Source organism: Procambarus clarkii, chromosome 21 (genome assembly GCF_040958095.1).
Source record: "Procambarus clarkii isolate CNS0578487 chromosome 21, FALCON_Pclarkii_2.0, whole genome shotgun sequence".
Taxonomy (NCBI): domain Eukaryota; kingdom Metazoa; phylum Arthropoda; class Malacostraca; order Decapoda; family Cambaridae; genus Procambarus; species Procambarus clarkii.
The window spans coordinates 27,956,231-27,967,842 of NC_091170.1; the positions used below are offsets into that span (position 1 = coordinate 27,956,231).

General features: G+C 39.5%; 1 protein-coding gene across 1 annotated transcript in view; it reads right to left on the bottom strand.

Annotated features, from left to right (window-relative positions):
* LOC123749446 (contactin-3) overlaps positions 1-11,612 on the bottom strand; it is a 113,727-nt gene continuing 102,115 nt past the window's right edge. The window contains 4 exon segments of the mRNA XM_069328230.1: positions 1-5,060; positions 5,320-5,842; positions 6,382-6,494; positions 9,911-10,171. Coding sequence (XP_069184331.1) covers positions 5,321-5,842; positions 6,382-6,494; positions 9,911-10,171 — 896 coding nt within the window. The 3' untranslated portion in view covers positions 1-5,060; position 5,320.

The window sequence follows — 11,612 nt, forward strand, 5'->3', positions numbered from 1 at the left end:
TAGAAGACAGTCGTTTATTATACAAAATACAGGTGTACAAAAATCTGTGCGCCCAAGACAGAGACGTAGAGTTGGAATGGAAACCCATTTAAAATGGGACTTCAGTTGGAATATGAATACACTTGTAATGGTAAATCCAACAAGATTGGTAATGTAGATGGGATAAGAATCTTGTTGACATCGATATTGTTCTGGGTTTTTTAAAATAACGATAATGATTAAAGTTGAGTGGTAGATAATTTTGCTTAGAATGTATCTGAAAGGAATCTAAAATAAAACATCTAATTCCGCATTAATGAAATAAAATGGATATATCAAATAATCTGAAATGAAAACCAACTGAAAATTGAAATAATATGTGATGACATTTCGATCAAAATAGGACACTGACCAGAAAGAATATTCAAATGGATTATGGTGAACCTGAAATGAAAATAGAATTCCCATGGGAATCCAGCTAAAATGTAAAACAATTTTGAATGGAATTTAGGTGATAAAGAAAGACAGCTGGATTTGCCAGGCATCTAAAAGAAATGTTCTATCTTCAAATTTACTCCAACTACAATGGGGAGACAAACAGAATGACCATCTGTCTAATGTAAAAACTCACCCAAAATAAATATTCAACATAGGGGGAGCCCCGAATAAGGAGTCAGACTAGGACGGTAATTCAACTGGAATGGAAGTCCAACTAGAATTCAAATTGGTCTTGAATGGGAACCACGAACTTCACTGTATAGTTACACACAGACTGCATAGTTACATACAGACTGCATAGTTACATACACAGACTGTAGAGTTACACAGACTGTACCAGAGAAGCAGTGACGTGTTGTCGTATGGATGACGAGAAGTAATTACATTAATAATAATAAATAATAATAACATTAATAATAATTATGATCCTAATATAAGGAGCAGAAACAATTGTTTGTTTATAACTGATATTATTTTCTTTTACCTGATTAAAAAAACACATCAATCAGGCTTTAAATGCAAAACTTATGTACACACAACAGTGCACAAAATATAGAAATAATGAGATCTATGTAATGTCAGTTTCAAAGGAAGAATGTCGTCTGATTGTCAAGTGACAGGTGTCAAGTGTTTTGTCAAAGTATGATTGCCAAGTATTGTCATATGAGGATTGTCAAGTTTTATCAAATAATAGAGTTCCAGGTGATGATAGGCATATGCTGAATATCAAGAACTGATATATGATGAAGTGGAAGGCGATGAGTCTCAGAGGCTGAGTGTCAGCTGATTAGTTTGAGTTCAATCTCCATCACAGGCAAACAAGGCCTCTTTCACGGCCATTGAGTCGTGTCCGGTGGTAATCAACTTATACCAATCAGCTGTGCTAGTCAGAGGCACGCACAGAGACCAGACTGGACTGTATTCCCTAGTCCTGAACACTTATGTTAGCCAACCTCAGCACTGACAAGTGCAAGTGCCAATTGGCTGTTTCTCTTTGTCTTGTCATTGCTATTATAATCCACTTTGCGCAGCTGGGCACTAGAGTCAGCTGCAATCACCCAATCTGGACTCAATCGTCAGTTGCTCTCAGTCCAACCATTCACAAGGCTTTGCCAATCAGCACAGTGGTGAAAATCAGTTCCAGCTATTACGGACCGTGCCAAACGCAAGAATAAATTGTGTTTAGCCCTGGTCTGACACTCGTGTCAGCCACCGTCAGTCTAGAATGGACTGAGTGTACCAGCCGTCGTCATCCGTGTCAAGCTTAGGTTTCAGCCCAACCACAGCATTTGGGCCTTCTACTATAAATATAGAGGCTATTGATGAACTGAACAGTATAGCTTCAGGTCCGGCAAACAACACGTAATTAAATACACCCTATGTATGATACAACTTACACCATGTATGATGCAACATACACCATGTATGATAAAAAATACACCATGTATGATACACCATATATGGTTCAACATACAGCATGTCTGATATAACACGCAGCATGTATGATTCAACATACTGCATGTATGATACAACATACACCACATATGATGCAACATACAAAATGTATGATACAACATACATCATGTATGATACAACATACACCACATATGATGCAACATACACCATGTGTGATACAACATACACCACATATGATGCAACATACACAATGTATGATACAACATACATCATGTATGATACAACATACACCACATACGATGCAACATACACCATGTGTGATACAACATACATTGAACAGAGGAGTACCAACATAAATATACAAATGATGGCCTAAACACTATACTTCATGTAGCAGCACTTTACAAATATATGCATAATGAAAATAATATAAGTACTCACCAAGTTGTACTCATCTAGTGGTGTTTGCGGGGGTCGAGCTTAGGCTCTTTGGTCCCGCCTCTCAACTATCAATCAACTGGTAGGTATTTAGTCTTCACAGAAGACAACGTTAGGAAACAGCGTTTTCTTTTGTCTTGCTTTTGTATAACAAACAGCCATTTTACTCGGTAATTTTGGCAGCGATAGCCGTATATATATATATAGAACAGAACAACACAAGAGGTACGTGTAATGAACATTAAATAGAAGTTCCATCAGTAAGGTCAACCAAAGTGACCAATATCGGAGAACACAGAGAGAACACATATACGATAATGACTAATATAAGAGGTATGTTTACATCGTAGTCTCATGACTAGAAAGTGACAGTGTATATGATCCATGCTCCGAGATGTATTGACAGTGTATATGACCCATGTTCCGAGATGTAGTGACAGTGTATATGATCCATGCTCCGAGATGTAGTGACAGTGTATATGACCCATGTTCCGAGATGTAGTGACAGTGTATATGACCCATGCTCCGAGATGTAGTGACAGTGTATATGACCCATGCTCCGAGATGTAGTGACAGTGTATATGACCCATGCTCCGAGATGTAGTGACAGTGTATATGACCCATGCTCCGAGATGTAGTGACAGTGTATATGACCCATGCTCCGAGATGTAGTGACAGTGTATATGACCCATGCTCCGAGATGTAGTGACAGTGTATATGACCCATGCTCCGAGATGTAGTGACAGTGTATATGACCCATGCTCCGAGATGTAGTGACAGTGTATATGACCCATGCTCCGAGATGTAGTGACAGTGTATATGACCCATGCTCCGAGATGTAGTGACAGTGTATATGACCCATGCTCCGAGATGTAGTGACAGTGTATATGACCCATGCTCCGAGATGTAGTGACAGTGTATATGACCCATGCTCCGAGATGTAGTGACAGTGTATATGACCCATGCTCCGAGATGTAGTGACAGTGTATATGACCCATGCTCCGAGATGTAGTGATAGTGTATATGACCCATGCTCTGAGATGAAGTGACAGTGTATATGACCCATGCTCCGAGATGTAGTGACAGTGTATATGACCCATGCTCCGAGATGTAGTGACAGTGTATATGACCCATGCTCCGAGACCAAGTTACAGAGCATGACCCACACTCTGAGATCAACTCCACTAATGAACATGTGGGGCTCTGGGAGCACTGAAGCCGTGCGATGATTGGGTGGGTTATGGATTATTCTCCAGTCATCGAGTAGATCTCAATCTATTTTTTCAGAGGAAGATGTCGGGATATGTTTGATTGGAGTGTTTGGTTCCAGAATCACTTTGGAATGTTTGTAGTACTCAAACCTCGTTCTCTAGCAATGGTTTAGGTTCGTTGTTATATATTCAGGATCTCTTTGTATGATCATAAACTGACCATACCTGAGTATATATAAACTGGGTATATCGAAACCTCGCTGTGTGATTAGTAGAAGAAATCAAACTTTAGCTATTATGGTATTAATAAAAAAATTGCGATTTTTTGGGCCGCTCTTAATATCGTTAAAATTCGAGGAATGTCCTGAACCTCACCTCGAGATTACCTGAAGGGCTCCAACCTCTCATTCGCATATTGATCATGTAATGAGATTCTTGGCTAATCAGAGAGCTGATCAGGAACCAGTCATCAATCAAGGATTTTCCCTGAATATGACATTATTTTTCCCTGGAAGCCTGAAGCAAATCTTTACTTTAAGCCCCTGTTGTCAATGGCAACCTGTCCCCTTGAAATTACAGTACTTATAGTAAGATTTTGGTCTAAAGAACCAATATGTAATGATGGATTACCAAGAAACCACTTTTTGTGCTATTAATTCTATAGAGTCCAGAAAAAAAAAAATTCAAATCTGTATATTCTCTGAATAGTATAGCACACATACGTACTATATTAGACCTAAAATAGCCTGTAATAGGCCTAGTACTTCCATGAGAAATTAGGATAGGTTATGTCTTATATTAATGTCGCAGTTAAAAAAAAAAATGTCCAGATTCTAAAACTCAAAATTTTATTTTTTGACGCTCCATCACTACATATCGGTAATTTCCACCAAATAGTTAGCATATGTACTTTCGTTTAAGGAGAATGGGCTGCTAGAGGAGGAGAATGGCGCCACGATGGAACGTTTCCATCAGTATTTCCTTATTAGTTACTAAATACAATAAATTAAAAATTAATCTCAGGAGACGATGCTCGGTTAATTAGATAATTGTTGTCAAAATATTCCTAAACTCGCTGTATAATGTTCATCATTGTTCATGGCAAGGCACAGAGCAAAGTTCACTATGAGTAGTACATGTGATACATCCAGCAGATCAATAATTTTTTCATAACCATCTGAACAAGTCGGTCACAACTGTTCATAACCTCTTGAACAAATAGGTAATAATAGTTCATAACCACTTAATCATTTCAGTCACTGTTGTTCACAACCAAATAAAAACTGCAAGTCAGTGAAATGATTATCATCTCAATCTTATCTAATTTAATGCTTATTTATTTTCATTAATTTCCTGTTTACCTGAAATTCTTGGAAAAGGTTCACATACATTCTCCTCGTGTATGTTTCACAGCTCACAAGAACAACTTTAAATAACTAAAGTTTTTTTGTGTGTGCGTATTTGTTTGCTCAACTCAGGATTTGAGACGTCACGGAAATCTGAAGGTGTTCTTCATGTCTGCGAGAGAGATGGTCAGGTAATGATTAGTGCGGATTGTACTGATCAAGTTTACAGGTGAGAACGATTAGCTATTCTCCAGCGCAATTCCACAAAATATGAACATGAACATGAGTTATCCTGTTCATATAAACACACACACACACACACACACACACACACACACACACACACACACACACACACACACACACACACACAATATATCATCACTCATAGTGATGAATAAACCCACGTTACGGAGGTATGAGTGACGCACCTCACACTGAACTCTCCTTCTGACTGGCGATGAGCGGCGCCGTCACGTCGGGATCACACGGATGAAAATCACGCCTGAGGGAGTGCCTCCGCCCTATAGATGCTGTGGAGGGTGACCATAGCGGGTGACTGGGCTGCCCAGCCTGCTGGTGACCGCTGAGCAAGGGCGGAGTGGGCGTGTGGACGGTGTAGGCGGGTGTTGGGGCGGCCACTGCGGCTAGAGGATGGGTGTAGGATGGGTGAGGATGGTGAGGGGGTGCGTAGTGTGAGTGTCCGTGGGTGTCTTCTAGAGTAGCGTGATGAGAGTGAGTCGGGGAATGTAGTGAAGTAGAGTCGTTGTGATGGTGATGAGAGGGCGTGGGAGAACGCGTGGTTGGGTCCTGGTGATGGTGGTGATGGTGGTGGTGGTGGTGCAGGGGTGTTGGCGAGTGTGGGGTGGAGTCGTGGTGTTGGTGGAGAGTGGAGGTGCTCACGGCTCCACTGAGTACCAGCTCGTTATACTGGAGGTCCTCCGTGCCACAAGGCTGTGAGTGAAGAGAGAGACACCTGTTGATAAACTCAACATACAAAGTGGGTCCTCGTCAAGTGTATACAATACAATAAAATGTATATGCCTACTCGTCATTGCAAAAGCAACACTGGAGAAAACTAATTTCGGCTATTGGTATTTAAATTTAAATTATTAAAACCAATATAAAGGTTATTTTTTAAAATAATCTCTCGGTCTATATCACACACACGCTCCTTATGATAGGAAACAGTTTATCTTTAAAACACACATGCACACCCACACACACGCACACACACACACACACACACACACACACACACACACACACACACACACACACACACACACACACACCCACACACACACACACACACACACACACACACACACACACACACACACACACACACACACACATACACACACACACACACACACACACACACACACACACACACACACACACACATACACACAAATACACACCTCCCGGCACCACACACGCAACCCCACACACATAAATTCAACAATATACCAGTAATGAGGACTCACCTGGTAATTAGGTGGAGTGGTCAGGTGCGAGGCCTGAGGCAAAGTGGTGTAGGTGGTCGGCATTGATGCGGAACTGATAGTGGTCACACTACCAACCACCCAGGACTCCGCCCCTGTGGAACAGTGGTTGTGGTGTACTAACGGCGGACGGGCGTGGTGTGGAGTTATGATATGTAATGGGTGGTTATGGCCTGTACTTTCATACGGCGCTCTCATGACCTCAGGTGAACTGAATTGTAACAGCCCATCAATGCCTACGTTTTTTTCAACAGGCCTCTGTCAATATGTGTAGATATATATATATATAAATATATATATATATATATATATATATATATATATATATATATATATATATATATATATATATATATATATATGATCAACGGTGCTGATCAAGCATGTGGGGCGGCTAAAAACAGTTATATAACAAAATCAGTCAAATACAGGCGATTGGAAGGTTAATACACCGTAGTTCCCATAGCGTCTGAGACGCATGGCCCTGGAGTGCCTTGGGATTTCTGAAAGAATTGGGTTTCATGCTCATCGACATCATCAGAGACCCAAGGGCTGCCAGTTTTTTGTTTCTGTGCCTTAGTGTTGCTATCCAGAGGGGAATCGCCTGCTGCCTCCACGGTTCCTGTCTGCGGAGGAGCTTCAAGAGATCCATAACCTTTAAGCACTCATTGTATTAACAAATGTACATCTTGTAACCTTTATATATCAAATAAAGCACAACAAAACCCAACAGTAAGAGGGTGGTTGGAGAAAAGCACACAGAAACTGTATTGGAGGGGACCTAAATATCCCCTCTAATGCGTTATGTGTGATTTCCTCCGAGACTAAGGGTCCCCTTCTACCAGCCAGAATTGGTATTTCCTTATATATATATATATATATATATATATATATATATATATATATATATATATATATATATATATATATATTTATTTATATATATATATATATATATATATATATATATATATATATATATATATATATATATATATATATATATATATATACCGCTCTACTTGGCCTAGTATGCATGATCCAATTTCATTGGCAGGCAGTGATGTTCGATATTTTCAAATATTTCTTTCCAAATTGGTTTATTCCAATTAATATTGTTTTATTAAAAAACTTGATTTACTGACTTAGTTATGTTAGGTTAGGTAGGTGAGGTTAGATTAGGGTTCATCAAATTTCTTTCAACGTTTTAGCTTAAAAAATTAATATTATATAGTATAATGAAAACCTTTATAAATCCACAACATAATTTTTTTTTATTTGATATTTTCCGGAAAATTCTGCTTGTTAGACAACCAGGCATTTTAGGTACAGCATATATGTATTTATTTATTCCAGTGGGTTTACATAGCTGATTGAAATAAATGATGCAAATCTGCCGAGCCTTTCATGCACATTGAGGTGGAAGACGATGCAATTGAATGCGACTGAATCTCTCACCATAAAGCAGGTTGTTATGTACAACATTGTAAGAGTTTATGGAGAGAAGAACAACATCTTTACCGCTTACTGAAGGATGAAACTTGCTTAAACTTCTTGAAACTTACATGAATCAAGAATAAAATTCATTTAAGTCATCTAACGTTTCTTACATCAAGAGAGACATAACTTGACCTACACAAATTCTTCAATTTGGAATGGCCGAACAGACGTTTATAAGGAGATAATATCGACGGGGTCAGTAGCAGGTACCAACAGAGAGAGAGAATATATTTTAGCACCTCGAGGAATGTTGAAAGTCTTCTTTATGGCACTGAACGATGAACGTTGCATCTGTGAACGCTCATGTCGCTCACCCTCTGTAATATGTGTTTCGCAATGAAATCATCTCATTTAGTGAAATGTTAAATGAACGGCAAACGTTTATTTCAAGTGTTAGGAACATGACACGGTTCATTTAACTTAAGATAGACATGATATTGTCGACTCATCAAAGTTAGTAAAATGAAAGAAATTAGACGAAAGTAGCTTCGTATGACAATACGACTTCAAAAGACCAGAGTTTTCCAATGGAAAATGCGTATTCATTCTCTCCAGTTACATCCAATTATCATATAAAGGACAAGATTGCTCTCAAACAGACTTATATAGTGCTTCAAATAATGGCATAATAAATTAGATCCCTCCCCCCCCCCCCCCGATGTAAAAGACTTGTTCAAGTGCAGCTTTGTAAAAAGCAAGTGTGAGCTGAACCGCTGCTAAAATATTACCCTTAACCCCAAATGTGTACAATTGGCACATTCTACCCATAGTTGCTTAATGTGCTAAGGTAGAAATATTGATCCCATTCTCCTGATGCGAAAGTACTTGTAGAAACTCTTTAGTCGAAAGTATCAATATGAAGTTATAGACTGCCAATAATTAACTTTTTTACTTTTAATTTTATAGAGTCCGAAAAAATAAAGCTAAATCCAAATATTCTTAGGCCTTGAATAGTACATATATATATATATAATTTATTAGGCCTTAAGTAGAATGTATTAAACCTAAGAGTGCTGGGAGAGGTTAGGTGAGCTCTCATATTTATGCAGAAGTTAGAAAAGTTTCCCATTTGCTCAAATTCAATAATAAAAAAGTCAACTTTTTGGTGGCGCATCACTACATATTGGTAGTTTAGAACTCATGGTTCCAATAACATAATTTCAGGAGAAGTGGCTGAAATATTTGATCCACCTTACATTTAGTGAAGACGATCCTATTAACATTATGTCTGGGGCTGAACCACTGAATATATTGAGCAAATAATGGATTATGTGCTTTTTTTCTTAAAGTTTAACTAGTAATGTGTATGCTTGTGTTACAGGAAGGCACAAATACAATAACGCCGTAATTAACTAAGATTTCTTTGGTACTGAGTATGAGAATTTTGTCTGCCAATTAATTAAAATTCTCAGTCGAATTAATTATGTAAATGGTAAACCTTACTGCAGCCTGTCTTAATTAATGTTACGTTAAACAGTTCCATCAGCACTTACTGCTAAGTGATCTTACCACTTTCTTCACTGGTGGGAGATGTCGTCACTATCCTTACTGTTAGATGATGTCATCACTATCCTCACTGTTTGATGATGTCGTCACTATCCCTACTGTTAGATGATGTCGTCACTATCCTCACTGTTAGATGATGTCGTCACTATCCTCACTGTTAGATGATGTCATCACTATCCTCACTGTTAGATGATGTCATCACTATCCTCACTGTTAGATGATGTCATCACTATCCTTACTGTTAGATGATGTCATCACTATCCTCACTGTTAGATGATATCATCGCTATCCTCACTGGAGAATGACGTCTAAACTCATCTACTTAGAGGATGATCTCATCCATACCCATTATCTGAGTGGAGAATGATATAACCGCACAGTTAAGAGGAGAAAGCTGTAACCCCTCCAAATAAGAGAATGATGTCACCCATCAGAAGCAGAGAGATGTCATCCCTCAATAAGAGACAGCCGAATAATTTGGCTCAAACTGAGAATTTCACTCTACCTGACGATGCTGAGGGAGGGGGCAAGTCCTTCAGGATTGACGGGGATATTCTAGTTTCCTCCTCGCTGCCCACAGGGTTCTTCAGCCCTGCCCGCCCACACGCCCTGCCACGCCTGCCGTAGTGGATTCTGACGAGGGCGCACACGACTGCCAACACTACCAGAAGAGAGCCCAGAACGCCCACCACCACGGCAATGATAGGCTCTATCAGGCGGTCCTCTTGCTGATGCTTCTCTGGTGGCGGGGAGGGCTTCACCGCCGCTGGAGGAGGGATAAAGAGTGAAAGAGGGAGGCTTCACTGTCCCTGGTGGAGGTAGAGAATGTGAAGGGGAGCGGAGAGAAGGGAAGATGAAAGTGAAAATAGAGTGAAATGGTAATGAAAGAGGAGAAGTGAGGACAGAGGGGACTAGGCAAGAAGAAAGAAGAGATGAGTAAGAGGAGGGTGAGGTTTTAAAGAGAGAACTCAGAAATGAATACTGCGAGAATAGGGAGAGACAGCTAAACACAGAGAGAGGATAAGTGAAACTGGAAGGAATGCGAGCCGATAACAAATACGAAAAAGACAAGAAAAACATGACTAAGATCAAACAAGAGAAGGAGAATGATTGAAGGTCACAGGGGAAAAATATGAAATTATCGAACTATGTTAATTGCTTGAATGCAAATGAGAGCGGATCTGTTGCCCTTTTTCTTGATGTTATAACCCTTCGTGATTTAATTATCCATTATGTCACAACCCTTCTTTATGCCACAGGTATTGATGTCACTACATTTGATGGTGACAGAATTGTTCCTTACATCACCTCTCTTCTTATTGTCACAACTCTTCTTGATACTACTAACAACGCTAGCCATTCAGCTATCAGATTATCTGTTAACACATTTCGTCCTATCAACGTAAATAAATCAGAACCTTTGTTCTGGCTGTGTGTACACCAAGCAGTAGACCTGGCTTGATTGATCAGATATAGCACTGTACACAATTGACTCCGAAACATAAATTTAATGACGTATTTTTATACCACTATATATGAGTAGGGAGACATATACTGACGTAAACATGCGGATGAAAAGGTGGAATGATTATCCAGTGTCCATCAATCACTGGATTATTCAGTGTTCATCAATTCCACATCCTCTACAGCTCACTAGCGGTCAGCCTCTACGCTCAGTTTAGCAGCCGGTTTGTTCATGGTTTCTATATCATTCATAGTTCAAGATCAGTTTAATTCATTTCTTCCACATCTGCCATAGTTCAAGAACAGCGTGGGTCACCGGTTCTTCATTATCTTCAGCTCAGAAGTTTTCTCAATCAAGATCTATGATCAAACTTCAAGTAAAAAGGTTTTCTCAGCAGCAATCCATCGCTTTGTAAAACTCGTTGCCGGTCTTAAGGAACTAGATAGGTATTATCCCTCTTGACTACAAGTTGCGTTCTATCCTGCTGATCTGCCTCGCCGTTGAACGCATCACTTATTCTCAAGTTGTATTTTGTTTAACTCTGATTGCTGGCTGGGTGACTTCCATTAACGAAAGGAGGTTACTTGTCAGGAAATTATTTCCTCGAAATTTCTTCCCACATATCAGACCAGGTCTGATATGTGGGAAGAGTGCGAGGGCTAACACTTAAACGTCTGAAGAACGTCTCCATATACTATGTGGTTTACCGGAGGTTACAATTTCTCCGACCCCTGCAAGCCAC